We start from the raw sequence: 20,895 nt of genomic DNA on the forward strand, positions 1-20,895 counted from the left end.
TTTTAAAGAACCACATTTGTCTCTGTTCTCCGTTAATAAAAACATTGCTAAATATTTTAGTATAATTTTTTGGTATAATTGCACTACTAACAGTCAGGATTAGTGATCACTCTAAAATAGCCATCTATGCCCGAACCGACAAATTTGGGTGTGGGTGCATCCCCAAACCTGGTGCATTTAATAATTACTCAAAAAGGAATGGGAGGGAAAACTGCCGGACGAGAATCACGAGCTCTTTGGCCAATGGGAGCTCGGCTTCACCCCTCTCGCCTTCCCTCCCACGGCAAATTTCCGAAAGATTTAATAACCCCACTCAAGTCCACACCCAAGAGGAGCAGCGGGACCCACCGATCGAGAAAAGTGAGGTCGGTGTGTATAACTTTGGGTGCGTTCAGAGAAACAAGATGGGGCCCGACGAGGTCCTGAAAGAGGCGAGGCACGTGACTCGGTCCGCCCCCTACCCCCGCGACGACCTCCCTACTGCCACGTATCGCCATTCCACCGGCGACTCGTACGTCCGTCGCCGGAACAGGGGACCGCAGGTGGCCGCATCAGCTGCCTCTTGCCGAACACCCAACACCGTCCCCTCTGACGTACGCCTCTGAAACCTACCACATGCTGCCACGTCAATCATGGAGAATGTAATTCACGTCTTCCGTCACCGGGCGTGGAAGTTTGGTTTGCTTTAGTCGGAAACGGGGTTGGTCGCCTCTTTATTGGGGCCTTTCCTCGTGGAGACAAATAAAGAAAGAAAAGGAGGGCCTTCAGAAGGATCTATTTGTGCTATTTTTGTTTCCCTGGGCTCATTTTTTAGCCCCAGGTGTCCCCTATCCTTTTCCATTGCTGGTAACTTTCTCGGTTTATTCTCCCTCTACTGTTCTTCGTTTTCTCGTTTAATTCAAGTTTTATTCTTCCTTCCTCTTCTAATCCTTCCAATCTTTGGGAAGAAGAGGGAATAACGGTGGAATAATTAGCTGGAGATCATCATGGTTCGGGGGAAGACGGAGGTGAGACGGATCGAGAACGCGACCAGCCGGCAGGTGACGTTCTCCAAGCGCCGGAATGGTCTCCTAAAGAAGGCCTTCGAGCTCTCCGTCCTCTGCGACGCCGAGGTGGCGCTCATCGTCTTCTCCCCTAGAGGAAAACTCTACGAGTTTTCCAGCTCCAGCAGGTCCTCTCTCTATCTCTTTGCCGTTCTGTGCGTGTGTGATGTGATTTCTTGGGGTTGATGAACCGAAAGGTTTGTTCTTTGGTGTCGTACTGCTTTGGCTGTAATAGTACCGTGTGGGAGGGGTTTGCCATGTTGTCCTTTGGACCTTGCTTCAGATCTTGGGACGGGTGTGTATAGGTCCATGGATGTTTCTTGTTTGTGTGTGCATTAAATCTTTGATCATCTTTTTCTCTTCGTCCAGGTTCATGTTGGTGGTTCTTTTTTCTACATAATAAGTGGTTTTTTTTCTCGTTTTTCATTTAAAAAAAGGACTATCGTTAGAGGAAAAAAAAAGCATTATTTCTTTAATTATTTTTGTACGGGTTTGGACTCTTTGTCCTTTGGGGGGATGAATGTGTGCTGGATCGCAGAGAGGGGCCAGGAATAGAGAAAGGAAGCAACGGGTTGTGATGGGAGATTTTTTGGAGACAAGAAGACATTTTTATTGGAGGGTATGTACTATGTACTGAGTCACTGTCGAAGACAGCAAATTGGAAAGACGGTGCACTCTTGTGCAAGTGTGGAGAGATTTATCTGGACAAAGAAAACGATGACCATTATTCTTGTCTTACAAGAAAGAGATGAGAAGATTAGTGGGTATTATACAAGGCAGTGGAAGATTCTTACACCAGTTAGGAGTTGTTATCGCATTTCATGTGTTTATATATCTACGGTGCTTCCATTTATTTGGGTTTGCAGCTGTATATTCGAAAGAAGACGGGCTTAGACTTTTAGAGAGAGGAAAATAGAACCAACAATATCAACTATTTTTAATTGCATAGGAATTGAAGTAGCTAGCTAATCCTAACAAAATGTCCAGCCCGATTGTTAGTCATCATTGTCGAGTCTCGGTTGCTAATAATTAAGACACTTTTTCTTGGAGAGCATGCCATGAAGCTTTAAAGTTTCTCCTCAAGTTGTGTCTTGGTGATTATGATTTTGCAGGTTATTTAATTTGATGTGTCGGCTTGCTCCTTTCATTTGTGTGTGAACTCTTGAATCAAGATATAGATACAAATTCTGGGGTGTTTACATTGCTTGCTGAACCATGTTTACCTAGTCGCAAACATGTTTGTCAATAGCTTGGCATCAAGAGTTTTTTCTGCTCTTATCGTTTTGTACTATAAAATCTATATCTTTTGTTTTATTGTTACGCACAAAAAATTATACATTTGCTTTTCTTATCAATTAGTTTTATTATCTGAAGTGAAATGTGTGCATTGGTTATGGTAAGCAATTAAATGTGATTTGACTAATGTTTTGCTTTGTCACATAACACATTTCCATCAAGTTCTTTCCATGGACTACTTTGATAGACAACAAACACATAAACATAGCCACCATTATGTCAGAACAAACATGTATACTGCAATTCCATTTAAACTCATTTTCTTGTTATTTTCAACAGCAAAGTGTTGTGAAGTGAAGCTTGTTCAGAGCTTCAATGAAGTTCTACTATTTTACAAGCATAGAAACTTAACTGAATGTTAGTTTATCATCTTGAAAGGTGCGATATATGGTCTGAATCTAAAAACTATATTTCTTAGTATAGGGTTCAAAGCATTTAGAAACTGAAAGAGATTTCTTCTTTAAAGAAGTATGTCTTGAGCTGTTTGACTCAAATTGTCAGCATATAGCAGCAACGTATGAGAATGTTTGGACAATAACATAGGAATCGTCATGAAAAAACATTTATGGTTCATTTGCTCTCAGTGTGTTCCACTTGAATGAATGATGTTTGTTGTTAGACATATGATTTATAAAGATGATCAAAGTTGTGTTGTAATGCTTAAGTTGCCACCATGCTTCTTCAATGTCACAAATGAAATGCAAAGATGCTTAAATGCCAATGTCTGTTTGATGTGGTAACAAAATATTGCACTTTTAATCTTAGTAAGTATGTGAGCAAATGCTACACTCTTTCCTTTTCATAAACAAAATGGTATGCTCGTGTAAGTCACTAGCTTATTTTATCAAAGATGCATAACATCTTTTTCTCTAAATTGTCCAAAGGTATTTCATCATTTAGCTAAATTTGGTATGTCCATAACATCATGAGCAGGTTTGTTTTTCAATTAATGATTTCTTTTCCTTGCAATTGGAGTTGATTTTCTTTTTTATTTTCTATTAGAACAATAAGTAGATTAAATATCTATGTATCAAATGTTATTTTTGTGTGAAATATATACCAAAAGATATTAACACTTTCATTATATGAGACATAAGAGATATCTTTCTTCGTTACCTTTTCATAATTTTTGTCCATCCCATATTGTTTTTGTAAGGATCCATTTTAGTGTGTATTTAGTCATACATCAGCTATGCACTAGATAGATCTTCAAGTATTTATACAAGGCCGAAGAACCCAAATAATACCTTGCGGCTAGTCTTTTCGGTGAGGTCTTGGGTTGTTACAGATGATGTTAGAGCAAATCCGGCCCATGGTGTCACGATCGGATTTGGACATGATTTTTTTTTCGTGCCCTAGATCTAGGTCATGACACGGCTGTGATATTGTAGGTTGCTGTCCACAATAACACGAAGCCCGTGATAACAGTATTCTTTTATGAAACAAGATAAAGTCTGATCAAATTTAGTTACTAATCATAAGAAAGTAGGTACAGAGCTTCTAAAATCATATACTTGAGTTTGTAATGTTACAACCCAAACTTATTAACATAGCTACTTCTATGAATTTCTGTAACTATGCTTCATCTCCATTTTCATGTACTCTTTTCCGCTCCTAGTAGACTTAGTTATATGGAATAAATAAAAAATAATAGAAAGAGGATATATAAGCTATGCGGCTCAGTAAGTAACCATGCACCATCTTACCAGATCAAGCATAATATTTCACATGCCTATGTATTATTTAAGGAAATTAACAGTTATAACAAAGTAAGCATTTTATAGCCAATATATCCAAAATAAGTCATAAAGCAATGCATGCTCAATCATGAAAGTTCATAAATATGGAGATGCAATGTAAAATTTGCCATTATTTCATGCTTTAAAAATCATGCTCTCAGATGGTAGGTGACAAGGCCGTAATTTTTGCCAACTATTATTATCCATTGGTAGGGCCATTGGCCGAGCTATTATAACCTGCTGGCGAGGACCGTGCATAGTAATCTGAGAGTTCATAATTCATTATATTTTTTCATAAATCATACCTTCATAATAGGTTGGAAAATGACAAATAGTATCGTAAAGTTTTAAAATACATAATTATACCACAAATATCATTTCCATGCAATTTATCATAACCATAATTCATACCAATTAAATATTCATAAAGGATGCATTTGATCAAATTCATGAATCACATGCAATCATATGCTTGATCTTACTTTCGAGAAAATGCATCATAACAAATATATATTTCTCTAATTCATACTTACAATTAAACACCAATTTGAAATCAATAAGATTTGTGCCAGGGTTATTTACTTTTGTTTGTCAAAAAAATTTCTAGATTCAGTTGGGCAACTCCACTGTACCTATCAAGATCATATAAAATCAATTATTTGCTTTTCTCTACTTTTCTATTTATTTTATTTTATTATATTTATTTATTTATGTATTTTTTTTCTTTTTTTTCTTTTTCCCTTTTTTTCCTCTCTTTTTCTTCTTTTCCCTTTTTTTCTTCTTTTCTTCTCCTTCCTTTCTTTTTCTTCTTTCCTTCACCAGAACCTTCTTCTCAGCCCTCTTTCTCGATTCTTCTCTTCATCTCTCTCTCCTCTTCTTTTCTCTTCCCTGCTTCTTCTCCTTTCCCTGCTTCTTCCCTTCTTCTTTTTTTTTTCTCTTCTTCTTCCTTTCTCGATTCACCTTCTCTTCTCTCAGCTCTCCCCTTCTTCTTCTCATCTTCTTCTCAACCCTCCCCCCTCCCTCTTATCTCCTCCTTTGAAGGAAGGAAAGGGGAGATCCCCCACACAAGAGGGATCGGGCCCTGGCCGCACTTGCGGCCGGGCCTGTGGCACCTGCGGCCGAAGCTCGCGGCCTGCGCCCGTGGCCGACACCCACAGCTTCCGCGGTCGCGCAGGCAGCCAACGTTTGCGGCCACGCCGCTCTCGGGGGCAGTGGCGGCGGCTATGGATCGTCCACCAGTAAGTCTTCCCCCCCTTTTTTTTTCCTCTTCTTCTTTTTCTTCTTCCTTTTTCTTCTTTCTTCTTCCTTTTCTTCTTCTTCTAGCATCCCCTTGCTAGATCTGCGGTGACCGTAGACGAAGACCCACGGTGCCCGCGGCCGAGGGCCTGCAGCTGCCGCAGGGTTCTTCCCTCTTCTTTTCTTTTATTTTGTTATCATGAGGTAGAAGAAAACAAGGGTTAGGGTTTACCTTGCTCCGGGAAGAAGTTGCGGCTACTCTCTCCGGCGGCACCAATGCTAGCTCCAAACCCTAGCAGTGGAGGAGGGGAGGAGTCAGAGAGGCAGAGGAGCAGGGTGGAGAAGGAAGGGAAGTGCTTAGTGGAGCTCAGATGTGGGTCAATGGCAAAGGGAGAGAAAAGTTTTACAGAGGAGGCTTACGAACAGCTCTGCTCGTTCACCACCGCGATTTTAGCGGTGGTTGGGCAGGTTTGGTGGCCATTTAAGTGGCCACCACGGATCCCGCCCCCGTTATGCCCTAGAAGGTGCAGCAAAGGATCGCGATCGCGATCCTCTGTTCTAGCTAGGAAGAGACCTAAAATTTTTTCGAACAAGATCACTGTTAGAGTAAGATCTATCAAGGCTTTTTAAGCCATTTATAATATCAGTGAATGTAGTAAACATTTCAGTTATAGACTCACTGTTTTTCATTTTAAATAATTCATATTTATGCACTAGCATACTGATTTTAGAATCTTTGACCTGGTTAGTGCTTCCAGCCTATCCCAGATTTCTTTAGCAGTCATGCAAATAGATATATGATTAAACTTATTTGTATCTAAAGAACAGTAAAGAATATTCATGGCTTTTGCATTCAGCTGAGCCATTCTTTTATCATGGTCATCCCATTCAATCTCAGGTTTGAATAAGGTGATGCCATCTATAATCTTAGTTGGTGTGTGAGGTCCATTGACAATAACAGTCCATAAATCATAGTCAAGTGCTTGAATAAAATACGCATACGAGCTTTCCAATAAGTAAAGTTTGTACCATTGAAAATAGGTGGTCTGTTGGTAGATTGCCCTTCGGCAATTGAGGATCCCATGGTGGCTGCCATGATCTTTAACTCTTGATTGTTAGATCAAAAAGTTGCTGTGAGTACCAGGCTCTGATACCACTTGTTGCCCAGAGGTGCAGCCCAAGAGGGGGGTGAATTGGGTCTTTTAAAATTAAAAGTGTGAAGAGTGTAAATTATTGTTATCTTTCAATAACTTGCAGATTTAGTAGCGGAAATAAGATTGCACATATAAAGCAGTGAATAGGAAGAGAAAAGCAATCAGAAATATGCAGTAGAAGAAGAGAGATAAACCACACACACAAACACCAAAGTTTATAGTGGTTCGGTGCACTCCCAGCACCTACGTCCACTCCCCAAGCCTAGCTTAAGATTTCTCTATAATCCAGCAGATTACAGCCTGATTATTTTTCGGGCTCACAATCAAAAATCCAGTTGGTTTTTTCAGGCAACTAACCGAAAATCTATCGCCGTTTGTTTTCCAGGCTCACAAACAACCCAGTTGGTTTTCAGACAAACCAACTAAAAACTTTACACCGTTTGTTTTTCCGGGCTCACAAATAACCCAGTTGGTTTTCAGACAAACCAACCAGAAACTATTTTCTTTTCTGAATACTTCCGATTCAGCAACTTCTAATCAAGGCTTGGAAGAATCTTTACAAGTTTCAAATGAATGAAACTATTACAGCAACAGTTAATCCAAATAAATGAATGCTGTAACCAGAAAACTTAAAGCTTTAGAATATATAGAATGAATCAATAAAAATAAAAGCTGAAGCCGATGAAGAAGTTGACTGCAGAAGAATGTCTCAATGCTTGAGCAGCAGCTCTTCTCGATTCAATGAGAAGCTTCGACTGATTTTCTCACAAGAGTAAGTTTCAGATGAGTGCCGGTGAGGATGATGAACTGTTTAGCTTTTTCTTCTCTTTTTCTTAGTGGAAACTTTTCTTTGTTGATAGAATCTTTTCCTTTTTTTGTTGTTTCCTTTCTAAGGTTTCCTTGAATTTATAGACGAGTTCTTCAGAGGGATTTGAATTCCTTTCTTTCCGTTCTGATAGGAAGCTTTTCTGTTACAAAAGAAGACAAAAGTTGTTGCAAGCTTTCCGTTGTGGTCCCAGCAGTACAAGGGTCGACTCATGTAACTCAGGGATCGACTCATGTTTATCCTGGGCTGGCACTTCAAGATATTGAGTTGGCTCTTGCTGTGATAACTTCAAAGGGTCGACTCTTTAACCTTAAGGGTCGACTCATTTTCTTCAGGAGTTGCCTCTTTAAACACAAGGGTCGACTCATGCAGTAATTTTTCTGACTGAACTGGGGTCGACTCTTCAAACGCAAGGGTCGACTCTTCAATTTCGGGGTCGACTCATTTGGAACAAGGGTCGACTCTTCAATTTCAGGGGTCGACTCATTTGGAACAAGGGTTGACTCTTCAAACTTTGTCTGAGGCGGTAAAAGCTCTTTGTTTAATTTGAACTACACAAGGGTCGACTAATGTAATACGAGGGTCGACTCATTGACTGTGCCACTTGAAGAAAACATGCTAGAGTTAACTCAAACTTGTCCTTTTTGCATAGGGGTTGACTCAAGTTTTTCAAACAGAAAACTTTAGACTTCATCTTTGATCTCTATGGATTAGATTAAGATCATTTTCCTTTTAGAACATATCTAATGAAGTGTTTGCGAAGAACTTATGATTTTGCAGTGTTTCATTTCTTCTGATTTTTCTTGACTTATAAAACTTCACAATTAAGCCAACATCATTAGTACACAACATCATCTCAAGTGTTTTGTAATCATCAAAATTCATTCTTTAGGGTTGACAGGCACTAAGAGGGAGGGGATTCTTGGAGGCGGTGGCGGGTTGGGGCCGAGCGGCCGGCTGTGAGGGAGGTGAAGGTCGTGGGAGGGAGTCGAGTCGGAGGTCGGAGGTATGCGTCGGAGTGGAGTATGCGGAGTGGAGTTGAAGGAGGAAGAAGCTGGTAAAGGAGGAGGAGGCCGGCAGAGAGGCGGAGTAGGAGAAGAAAACCAACAGAGTGGTAGCGAAGGAGGAGGAGGAGCTTAGTGGTAGGGGTGAGAGGAAAGGAGCTGGGTTGGGCTAGGGATTTGGAAAATATGTGGAACCCAACGACACTTATTAGTGTTGTTTTATTATTGGTTTCTGACGACACTTTTAAGCGTCATAACATAACAACACTTGACAAAAAAGGTCAAAAAAACTCCGTTCTAACTTGCTGACACCTTAAAGCGTCGTCATGTTCCAACGTTTGTAAGCTGTGTCGGCAAAATTTGGCGTGGTGGACAAGTTAACAACACTTTTTTCTAGCGTTGGCAAATTTCCATCGGGTTTCACACTTCTTTCTATAATGATATATTCATATTAATGGAGTCAAATAAAGAATTATCAAGTAATGTTGTATCAAGTTTGTTTACTGAGTGGTCGCATGGGCACATAGGCACCACCTAAGTAGTAGTCTAGATCCATTGCCTACAGTCAATTGGCTATTTGACAATTAAGCTTCCATCTTCTATTTGTTCTCTAATATAATGCTCTCAATTAGCTAGAAATTAACTAGCCATTCTGCCTGTAGGAGAATTGTCATCATTTGAATTCAAGGAGTGGTGTCTGGCTCTTAGTAGCTAGAAACGCTACTTATGATGATATACTTGCTTAGGAAGCTTGCCCATGTTTCCAAGCATTTCCTCATTCTAGTTGTTTATTTTTTGAAGATTTTCTCTCTCATACCCGCACTTGCATCCACTCCTTCACTTATTCTTGCATCTAGCAACTAGATCTAGCTGATTCTATTATATTAACAGACCTCTTCCAACCTTTCCTGGAGATAAAATCTAGAGAAATCTTCTTATATTTGAATAGTCACATGTCTCTTATGAGTAAGGGTGAGTGAGTGAATCCTTCTTGATTAGGTTGTGTTTGACTAAAATTTGGCTTATAATTGATAGGGTTTCATTTGATTAGTAGAGTAGTCAAGTTTGGGCTTCAAACCAAAGCCAAAAATATAAACAAAGCCAGACTTGAGATTTGCTAGCTTGCTCATTTTGGCTTGACTAAGCTCAAATAACAAAAAAATATAATTTTTAGTAATATAAATAAAAATCTATTTTATTTTTTTCAATTAAAATTTAATCACTACAAAGAAGAATATATCATAGCTAGAATTTTACTTGCTAGTATCTACTAACCATGAGATCTGGCAACCAGAATTAGCTAAAGATAATAAGAAACTTAGCTCAACTTTTGTGTGTGTTTGTTCCTACATCCTGGTACTGTACCAAGATGGCGGTTTTTTTTATTTTCATATTTTATTTTCAATTTTTAAAGTTTTACCTTAAAATGAATGCTTAGTAAATATTTTTTTAGTTATTCCATGTTTAAGTGGTTTTTGAGATATTTATGCAAAGTATGGTGCCCGTACTGGTATTCATAGTCATGGTTTCAATAATATTAAAAAATTGCTAATAGATGCAAATGAAACATCACGTGTAAATCATATTATCTATAGTAGAATCAAAGATGTATGGTGCTGGGATGCGTATATGATTCAGATACATATATGACACGGATTCTAGGAGCTGGATGTCGGTAACACATTGGATATAAAACATTTTTAGATATAATGATATAAAAAATCTGGAAGGAATATATGATACAAGTAGGTATTGAGAATGAATAACTATATTTTCTAGCTGATGTAAAATAGAATCCATTAGGCATAATGGTTAAGCCCAATATAATCCATACACAATCTGTAACATCAACATCTACAAACTCCATTTGGTCATAAGCCAAATGTGTGTGTGTGTGTGTATGTACGTGTGTACGTGTACAAATATGCATGCATGCATGCATGCATGTACCAATATGCATACATACATATGTGCACACACACACCCCAAATAATAACACTAACATCACCAGGTTCTAAATAAGCTTCCATCATCAAAATGTCTAAAATAGCCTTCCTCCTCACCCTCAAGGGTTTCCATGAAGTCTCTTTAGCATATCTGAGAAATATTCGGTGTCCTTTTTAAGTTCAAAAAATGTAGGATACTTAGAATAAATATCTAGAATGCATCTTATTCATATCTAGCAAGTATCAGTATATGACACATATCCGATACAAACACAGCATTAATTTGAAGTATTTGTACATCCTAATCATTTGCCTAAAGTATAAGGCTACGCCCATCACTTAGATGGTATAAGAACTCTGATCATTGAAAAATTTGGAGCATGACACTTTCATGTTGCATGATATCTTCCTTAAAGGATCAAGAAGATAAGGAAGAACAACGCAATAGAAGAAACGAGAATAACACAGGTAAGTCAGAACAACAATGAAAGCCATTTTATGGTCTGTGACAAATGGATCAAAATCCTCTACGGATTTCAGCAAAAGCCTCTAATTTTGGTAATTTGAACAAGTGCCTGCAAGTTAAAATAAGGTGATACATGGATGTTTAAAAGGGAAATTCTGGAAAACGGTCCCAAAAACTTTAGGATAAATCCTAGAAATCCTTCGGGAATTTTGGCTCAATAATCAGTGCTAGCATATAAAAATGACAAGCTCTCATGCAGTAAGTTATGACCTGAAACATACAAGATATCCCCTGCTTATATAAAACTATGTAAGAATCCAATGACCTCTGCACTCCTCGTAGTTGTTGGCATGCACTGCCTGATGAGCATATTCGCTTTTGTCACTATAGTTCTAAAATTTATTTCCTGTTTCTACCCAAGATTCAACTTCTATATATGCTTTACAACAGGATAAAGTGGTTATTAAGTTCTCGGCATGAAGAATGGGTGCATATGACCACGCAATGATTATGTTGAAATTATTTTATTCCCAAAAAAGTTTATAACATCATTGGGTGTTGATACCAGTGACAAGGATCGATCTTGCCCTCACCCGATTTTTGCCAGGATTCCATCCATCCTAGTTCTCAAAAAAATGTTGAAACTCTTCTACTCCCCAAAATATCTTGAATTTTTCGGTGCATTAATATGGTTCTGGCCTTCCTGGTTTCCTTAAAAACTATATTAATTGTGCTTTCTTGTATGAACCATATTGTTTGATTGCCCATTCTCACTGTATATTATTGGAACCATGACTATGCCATATTATCTCTGTTTATATTGGTCTGTGATGGTATGAGTTAATGTATTTGGAATTTACTTATTGGAGCATGTTCTTTGTTTACTAAGAGGGAGGGGATTCTTGGAGGCGGTGGCCGGTTGGGGCCGAGCGGCCGGCTATGAGGGAGGTGAAGGCCGTGGGAGGGAGTCGAGGAGGAGGTCGGAGGTATGCGGAGTGGAGTATGCGGAGTGGAGTTGAAGGAGGAGGAAGCTGGTAAAGGAGGAGGAGGCCGATAGAGAGGCGGAGCAGGAGAAGAAAACTGATAGAGTGGCAGCGAAGGAGGAGGAGGAGAAGAAAACTGATAGAGTGGCAGCGAAGGAGGAGGAGGAGCTTAGTGGTAGGGGTGAGAGGAAAGGAGCTGCGTCGGGCTAGGGATTTGGAAAATATGTGGAACCCAACGACACTTATTAGTGTTGTTTTATTATTGGTTTCTGACGACACTTTTAAGCGTCATAACATAACGACACTTAACAAAAAAATGTCAAAAAATCCATTCTAACTTGCTGACACCTTAAAGCGTCGTCATGTTCCAACGTTTGTAAGCTATGTCGGCAAAATTTGGCACGGTGGACAAGTTAACAACACTTTTTTCTAGCATTGGCAAATTTCCATCGGGTTTCACACTTCTTTCTATAATGATATATTCATATTAATGGAGTCAAATAAAAAATTATCAAGTAATGTTGTATCAAGTTTGTTTACTGAGTGGTCGCATGGTCACATAGGCACCACCTAAGTAGTAGTCTAGATCCATTGCCTACAGTCAGTTGGCTATTTGACAATTAAGCTTCCATCTTCTATTTGTTCTCTAATATAATGCTCTCAATTAGCTAGAAATTAACTAGCCATTCTGCCTGTAGGAGAATTGTCCTCATTTGAATTCAAGGAGTGGCGTCTGGCTCTTAGTAGCTAGAAACGCTACTTATGATGATATACTTGCATAGGAAGCTTGCCCATGTTTCCAAGCATTTCCTCATTCTAGTTGTTTATTTTTTGAAGATTTTCTCTCTCATACCCGCACTTGCATCCACTCCTTCACTTACTCTTGCATCTAGCAACTAGATCTAGCTGATTGTATTATATTAACAGACCTCTTCCAACCTTTCCTGGAGATGAAATCTAGAGAAATCTTCTTATATTTGAATAGTCACATGTCTCTTATGAGTAAGGGTGAGTGAGTGAATCCTTCTTGTTTAGGTTATGTTTGACTAAAATTTGGCTTATAATTGATAGGGTTTCATTTGATTAGTACAGTAGTCGAGTTTGGGCTTCAAACCAAAGCCAAAAATATAAACAAAGCCAGACTTGAGATTTGCTAGCTTGCTCATTTTGGCTTGACTAAGCTCAAATAACAAAAAAATATAATTTTTGGTAATATAAATAAAAATCTATTTTATTTTTGTCAATTAAAATTTAATCACTACAGAGAAGAATATATCATAGCTAGAATTTTACTTGCTAGTATCTACTAACCAAGAGATCTAGCAACCAGAATTAGCTAAAGATAATAAGAAACTTAGCTCAACTTTTGTGTGTTTGTTCCTACATCCTGGTACTATACCAAGATTGTTGTTTTTTTTGTATTTTCATATTTTATTTTCAATTTTTAAAGTTTTACCTTAAAATGAATGCTTAGTAAATATTTTTTTAGTTATTCCATGTTTAAGTGGTTTTTGAGATATTTATGCAAAGTATGGTGCCCGTACTGGTATTCATTGTCATGGTTTCAATAATATTAAAAAATTGCTAATAGATACAAATGAAACATCACTTGTAAATCATATGATCTATAGTAGAATCAAAGATGTATGGTGCTGGGATGCGTATATGATTCAGATACATATATGACATGGATTCTAGGAGAAGGATGTCAGGTAACACATTGGATATAAAACACTTTTAGATATAATGATATAAAAAATCTGGAAAGAATATATGATACAAGTAGGTATTGAGAATGAATAACTATATTTTCTAGCTGATGTAAAATAGAATCCATTAGGCATAATGGTTAAGCCCAATATAATCCATACACAATCTGTAACATCAACATCTACAAACTCCATTTGGTCATAAGCCAAATGTGTGTCTGTGTGTGTGTGTGTATGTACGTGTGTACGTGTACAAATATGCATGCATGCATGCATGTACAAATATGCATACATACACATGCGCACCCCCCCCCCCCCCCCCAGATAATAACACTAACATCACCAGGTTCTAAATAAGCTTCCATCATCAAAATGTCTAAAATAGCCTTCCTCCTCACCCTCAAGGGTATCCATGAAGTATCTTTAGCATATCTGAGAAATATTCGGTGTCCTTTTTAAGTTCAAAAAATGTAGGATACTTAGAATAAATATCTAGAATGCATCTTATCCATATCTAGCAAGTATCAGTATATGACACATATCCGATACAAACACAGCATTAATTTAAAGTATTTGTACATCCTAATCATTTGCCTAAAGTATAAGGCTACGCCCATCACTTAGATGGTATAAGAACTCTGATCGTTGAAAATTTTTGAGCATGACACTTTCATGTTGCATGATATCTTCCTTAAAGGATCAAGAAGATGGGGAAGAACAACGCAACAGAAGAAACGAGAATAACACAGGTAAGTCACAAACAACAATGAAAGCCATTTTATGGTCTGTGACAAATGGATCAAAATTTTCTACTGATTTCAGCAAAAGCCTCTAACTTTGGTAATTTGAACAAGTGCCTGCAAGTTAAAATAAGGTGATACATGGATGTTTAAAATGGAATTTTTGGAAAACGGTCCCTAAAACTTTAGGATAAATGCTAGAAATCCTTCGGGAATTTTGGCTCAATAATCAGTGCTAGCATATAAAAATGACAAGCTCTCATGCAGTAAGTTATGACCTGAAACATACAAGATATCGCCTGCTTATATAAAACTATGTAAGAATCCAATGAGCTCTGCACTCCTCGTAGTTGTTGGCATGCACTGCCTGATGAGTATATTCGCTTTTGTCACTATAGTTCTAAAATTTATTTCCTGTTTCTACCCAAGCTTCAACTTCCATATATGCTTTACAACAGGATAAAGTGGCTATTAAGTTCTCGGCATGAAGAATGGGTGCATATGAGCACGAAATGATTATGTTGAAATTATTTTATTCCCAAAAAAGTTTATAACATCACTGGGTGTTGATACCAGTGACTTAGGATCGATCTTGCCCTCACCCGATTTTTGCCAGGTTTCCATCCATACTAGTTCTCTAAAAAATGTTGAAACTCTTCTACTCCCCAAAATATCTTGAATTTGTCGGTGCATTAATATGGTTCTGGCCTTCCTGGTTTCCTTAAAAACTATATTAATTGTGCTTTCTTGTATGAACCATATTGTTTGATTGCCCATTCTCACTGTATATTATTGGAACCATGACTATGCCATATTATCTCTGTTTATATTGATCTGTGATGGTATGAGTTAATGTATTTGTAATTTACTTATTGGAGCATGTTCTTTGTTTATAAGTTTCTATTTTGTCTTCTGTAACTTTAAATACTAATTTTGTGACTTGGCTGACTCAAATCATGATATATTTTAGCACTCTATTTTGTCCATTTAACTGGAATAATGGACAATTAGCTGTTTGATTTATTGCTTAATGAATTTCTTTTTCTGCCAAGAATATTATTTACGACTATTTGATGCCAATTTTGTCAGCCAAATCTAGTTTGAAGTGATTATTTTTCTTTTTTCTTTTTTCACTTTGTGATTCCTCAGCATGCAAAAGACAATCGATCGTTATTTGATGCATACAAAAGATGTCGACATCAACATCAGAGCAACAGAACGAATTATGCAGGTTGGGAGTGATTCACTTTTTGCTTGAACAATTAGACCTATCCTATTATCTGACTCACATGAGATTAACAGTTTGAAATACACCCATAGAAACAGGGATATGGAGAGATTTACAGTATATTTGTATGGCATGCTGCGGACTGCTGTATATAGTAAATGAGATATATAATTCTGATCACTAAGAGTGCACCAAGGAGAAAACTTTTCAACTTAAAATCAAGTATTCTGCTATCCTGATTTGTTTGTCAAGTCTATGTTCTGACACTGAATTGCTGGAACTGCAGCAACGGAAGTCTGAAGTTGAAAGCATGACAAAGGAGATTGAACATCTCGAAGCCTCTAAAAGGTCAAGTTTTGAACATTAATTATAGCTTACTTTCTAGTTTACATTGTTACACTTTAGGAGATTAAAATTTAGTGCAGGAAGCTATTGGGTGAGGGTTTAGGATCATGTTTGTTAGACGAAGTCCATGGACTAGAGATGCAGCTGGAGCAAAGCCTAATCAAAATCAAGGAAAGAAAGGTGAATTTTAATGACATTATTTCTTTTGTTTGAATTAAACCTACGATATAACATTATTTACCATAGATGCTACTTGTATTTTATTCAGTATCGCATGCAAATGGAGCAAATTGCACAGCTAAAAGAAGATGTAAGCTACTACCACCTTCACACTCTTCTTGAGAAAAACGGAGGGAGGAGGAGACCCTATCTCCTGCCAGTTTACTCTTTCATACTTGCATAAAATGCTATATTTTTCCAAGGACTAATAGTATTAATAAAGAATTCCTTTTGCTTTTGCTTATCAAAATCAGGAGAGGATTCTTTTGGAAGAGAACTCATCATTACGTGGAAAGGTAAGAGTCAGTTAATGCAGATTATCCTTGTGATCCATCATCAAATCATTACATCAAAGAGTTCTTTTGGTTTCAATGCATGGCCTGGTCATTTGTGATAGTTACCTATACAACAGAATTTGCCCCCATTGAATTGCTTACTTCAAGGGAAATGTGCCCATGGTTCATTTGGCGTAGATCAGCGCGTCATGATAGGAGCTCAAGACCCTTACTAACTCGAAATTTTTCTTTATCTGTAGTGCAAGACAGAACGTCCGGTACAACTGATAACTCAGGCATCTGCAAATGATCAGGCCCGTCAAAATATGGAGGTAGAGACACAGCTGATTATTGGAAGGCCAGGAAGTAGTGAGGCTAAACAACAGGATCATGTTAGCCTCAACAAATATGAGTCACAGGTTTAGAGCTTGCACTTGATTATGCACACCTCCGAACAATAAGTTCATGACACACCAATTGTTTAACTTTTCTTCAAATCCTCAATCCTTACAACGATTCGAACAATGGGACATCAAAAGGTCAAAATAACAGAGTGAATTGTTTTCGGTGTTAGTTATAGACCTTCAAATTTGTCAGAAAAGAGTAAGAATTCAAAAAATATACATACTTATCATCTATGTGATCTGGTATGAGTAAAGACATGATAATTTCAAATTTCTTAATCGTTCCAAGATTTGGACTTGGATGAATTTTTTTTTTATATAATTTTATGTATTTGTAATGTACATAGTGGTTTACACTGAACCGATGCGCACCGAAAACATGGAATGTTTACAAGTACTGGGTGAACATTTCCTTCAAGGTACAATAAGAAAAAAGGTATAAAGAAGATTCTCACAAAAATGGGAGCTGGATTGCATTAGTGTGCAGCTTTGTGAATAAGAATGAGATGCATCACCAGGTTGCCAAGATTTTCCCAGCTTTCATGGCTTTTAATTTGTAGAACTAAATCGTAGACTATTTCATACTAATTCTTAGTGCTTGTTGCTACACTTGTAGGACTTTGAGCAATGTGATACCATGAGATTTTTCACCTTTAGATCTTCATGTGATGCATTTCTTTTTTCTTTTTTTCCTTTTTTTTAAAGAGGAAAAATAGGACATCATTTTTTAAAATACAGAGGTAAAGCCGAACCAGAAAAGAGTTCAGTAGCACTCTGCCATTACTTTGAAAGCGTTATACTAATACCGGCTTCATAGACCTTAAATTATTCGAGAGAGGGGCCTTTTTTCCACCTTCCTATGGTTATGCTTTTTCCTTAAGAAACATATGGTGCGTAGTACCTGTTCTAAAAATTTTATGTACATGTGTGCCATCATTTTGATGATCCTTTTGGTAACCAAAAAGTAACGCAAATACTTTCCTCTCCTCTTGAGCCGCAGTGGAATGAAAAAGAAAGAAAAAGAAACTTAATGTGATTACCAAGAAGTGCATGCATACTCCCACTATGAATCTTTTGACCACTATATGACAAACAGTAGCAATGGCCATACTCCCAGAATTCTTAGAATCTGGACGTGATATCGCAATTTTATAAGTAGGACATATTCGCTGTAAAGTTTTTGTGAGGATGACTTACGTATCATCCAAGTGAGGCTGGTCTATTTGACTACAAATTCCCAGAGAGGCCAAAACACTGCAGCTTTTCTTGTGCATGCATGGTGACATATTATATCTTCTAATGAAATTGAGTTGAATCTATGTAAAATTATGCCTGTGTTAGTATCCATCATGGTATATGAACCTAAAGTTATCTGGCAATAATCAACAAGCAGGGAGGAAGGAGGCTTCTTTTGAGGTACGTACACCTCTTAGGAGAGCCAATGTATTCCACTTGTAAATATCTCCTTTTGTAAATAGTTTCAGCAATAAAGGACGGGTGGCTTCTTTGCCTCCTTTTACCTTTAAAAAAAAGAAGGAAAACTGAAGTTCTATGTTCTAGATGAAACTTATATAAGATGCCAACCACACATTGAGAGATGATATATACCTTTCGTTGGATGCTTATGTGCCGAACTACAGAAGTATGATCTAATTTTGTTCTTGTCAAGGTTTGCAGCAAAAGTGAACCACAAACCTCCTCAAATTGGAGTTCTGGGATTCACATTATATATGGTGCATTTCAAATATTTGAACATACATACATACATATCATTTTACTAAGATATTTGAAAAGATATAAATTGAAATCTACGTCGTCGATTATGATTTACGTATCATAGGATTCTATGTATATAATAAAACATACTGTGAAGTGATATTTTATGGGAAAACTTAGAGCCATGCAGTAGCCCGTCGATTTTGACAAAATATTTTTTTTTTCTTTTCCCATGCGAGCGATAAAACCAATAATTTATATAATTGTGAGGATTCATGCAGGCATATATGTTTAGTCCCACGTCGGTTATTCACTCAATAAATCTTTGATAATTATATATATAGGACCAAGAAATTAAAAAAAATATTTTTCGGCAGGTCATTCTGGATGAGGTTCTAGGTTTTTATACATGGTATCAGAGCAGATCTGTTATAGGGTCCATAAAAACTAAGAGACACTATAGCATAGATTTGTAAAGGTTGATCATAAGCCGATCATGGTATTTGTGATTAGATTTGAATGTATCTGAATTTTTAACCTAATGAGGATGCTGAAACTTAAATAAAGAGAGAGTATGTGAGGATCCGTATAGATGTATGTTTAGTCATACATCAATTTTTATATACATGATCGGGAAATAGTATACGTCCTCGTTAGTTTCTTTGCATAAGCCCTACGTTGCAACCAGGGCCGGCTCGGGCCTTAGGCGACTGAGGCGGTCGCCTAAGGCCCCCAATCCACGGAAGGCCCCCGCCCCCACCCCACGGTCCCCACTTCCCACACGCCACAGCCCACAGCATAGTTTTTTTTTTTTTTATTTAAGCCGAGCTGGAACTCTGGAAGCCTGGAACTCCTTGACATGATGACATCCCCACCCCTGAGCCGTTCTGCCTTTCCCATCCATCTCCTGATCTCCGATAGCTAGAGACCTAGAGTGACAGTCGTAGCTGGGCGCTGGGCAGTGGGCGACGGCCGACGGCTACGGCAGTTCAGCAGCTACAGTGCATCTCCTTCGGCCTTCGGCGTCTCCCCAACGGCAGAGTGGCTGGGCAACGGCTACGGTGACAAATGACAAGCAACGGGCATTTCTTCCCTCCTTCTCTCCCCCCTTCTCAGTTCTCTGCCGCCGGTGATTTTCTTTTTATAGGTGAACCAGTGAACCTTCTCCCAAATCCCAAATTCCCAATCTCCCGTTCTCCGTTCTCGGCAGACTCGCAGGCTCGCAGCACCGCTCCATCTCTCCTCGTCGACTCGTCGTCCTCGGCTCCTCCGAGGCTCCGAGCCTCCGACCTCCGGCCTCCGGGCTCCGGGCCTCCGGCTCCAAGAAGGCAGAACCCTCCTCCTCCGGCTCCGTCCTCGGTGGCTCGGTCCTCCTCCTCCGGCTCCAAGAAGGCAGATCTCCTCTCCAGCTCTTGGACCGCCGGCCGGATCTCCTCTCCTGGGCCCTGGCCGACGCCCGACGTCGCCGTCCTCGGCTGTCAGCTCCTCCCGTCCTCCAAGTTCCAACCTTCGGGCTTCGGCCGACGGAAGACCGGGCGAGTGGCTAGCTGCCGGCCCGCCGGCCGGATCTCCTCTGAGAGGAGTCCTCTCCAGACTCCAGCTCTCCTCGCCGTCCTCGGCTCCGACCTCCGGGCTCCGCCGCTCCGGCTTCCTCCGCTCCTCGGCACTCCGCAGTCCGCACTCGGCAGCTCGGCTCACTCCAACTCTCCAAGGACCAAAATCCACCATCCTCAGTCCTCACTGTCTCACTGAGTGTCTCTGTGTCTGAATCACTGATCGGCTGATCCCAAATTGGATTCCCAATTCCCGGTGTCCGGTGAGAATCAGACAATCTAATCCACCGTCTCTCCTCTGTTAGCTCCTAAGCTAGTTTACTTTACTAATTAATCTTTTGATCCAATTAATTTTTATTTAGTCGAGTTAGAGACAGTAGAATTGATTTTTTTTTGGGTCCAAATGTAGGTTGGTTGTGACTTCGGCGGTTCGGCCTCTTCTCGCCGTTGAGTTCGGCACTATTCGGCCTCTTCTCGACACAATTAAGTTCGGCACTACTTGTCGGATCCGAGTTTGTTTTTCTTGACACAATCAAGTTTTTTATATTTTGATTTATTTGTGGTGTTTTTTTAATTTCTTAGTTTGATAATATTATTTATAGATTAAAATGTCTAATAGAAAATATGACTGTGGGTATGAAAAACTCAAAAAAAAAAGAAAAATCGATAAACTCATTCAATCTCAAAAAGGAGCTCTAGATAGATTTGTTGTTACAAACAAACAAAATACCACATCAAATTCAACTCAGGAATTAGCAACAGAACAGACACCCGAAATAGAGTTAAAAAATGAGATTGCTAGTGAAACACTATCTAGTGAAGAGCACTATGAAGAATCAGATGGAGATAAGATAAACAAGAAAAAAGATTGTGGAACTAGTTCTATTTCTACAAATTTTTATGATCCTGGTCAATGGAAAAATATTGATACAAAATTTAGAGATCTAATGGTGGAAAGAGGTCCAATTAGAGATTATGATTTTCATTTTCCTAAGGATGAAAACAATAGACAC

At 38.6% G+C, this 20,895-nt stretch overlaps 1 protein-coding gene across 4 annotated transcripts; it reads left to right on the forward strand.

The window, feature by feature from the left end:
- Window positions 1-413: 413 nt before the first annotated feature.
- LOC103710691 (MADS-box transcription factor 50-like) lies at window positions 414-17,073 on the forward strand. 4 transcript variants are annotated; one of them, XM_039115535.3, is made up of 8 exons: window positions 414-846; window positions 951-1,171; window positions 15,292-15,373; window positions 15,657-15,718; window positions 15,796-15,895; window positions 15,984-16,025; window positions 16,189-16,230; window positions 16,470-17,073. In XM_039115535.3, exons 2-8 carry the CDS (start codon window positions 987-989, stop codon window positions 16,632-16,634), a joined length of 678 nt encoding a protein of 225 aa, XP_038971463.2. In that variant the 5' UTR covers window positions 414-846; window positions 951-986; the 3' UTR covers window positions 16,635-17,073. The 4 variants fall into 4 exon arrangements, with proteins under 4 accessions (XP_038971463.2, XP_088561834.1, XP_038971464.2 ...); XM_088705708.2 differs by having other exon boundaries at window positions 713-820; XM_039115536.3 differs by having other exon boundaries at window positions 717-846; window positions 948-1,171.
- Window positions 17,074-20,895: the final 3,822 nt, after the last annotated feature.

The sequence above is a fragment of the Phoenix dactylifera genome, chromosome 10, assembly GCF_051530095.1.
Source record: "Phoenix dactylifera cultivar Ajwa chromosome 10, Ajwa_hap1_PhDact_Kaust_v1.1, whole genome shotgun sequence".
Classification (NCBI taxonomy): Eukaryota; Viridiplantae; Streptophyta; class Magnoliopsida; order Arecales; family Arecaceae; genus Phoenix; species Phoenix dactylifera.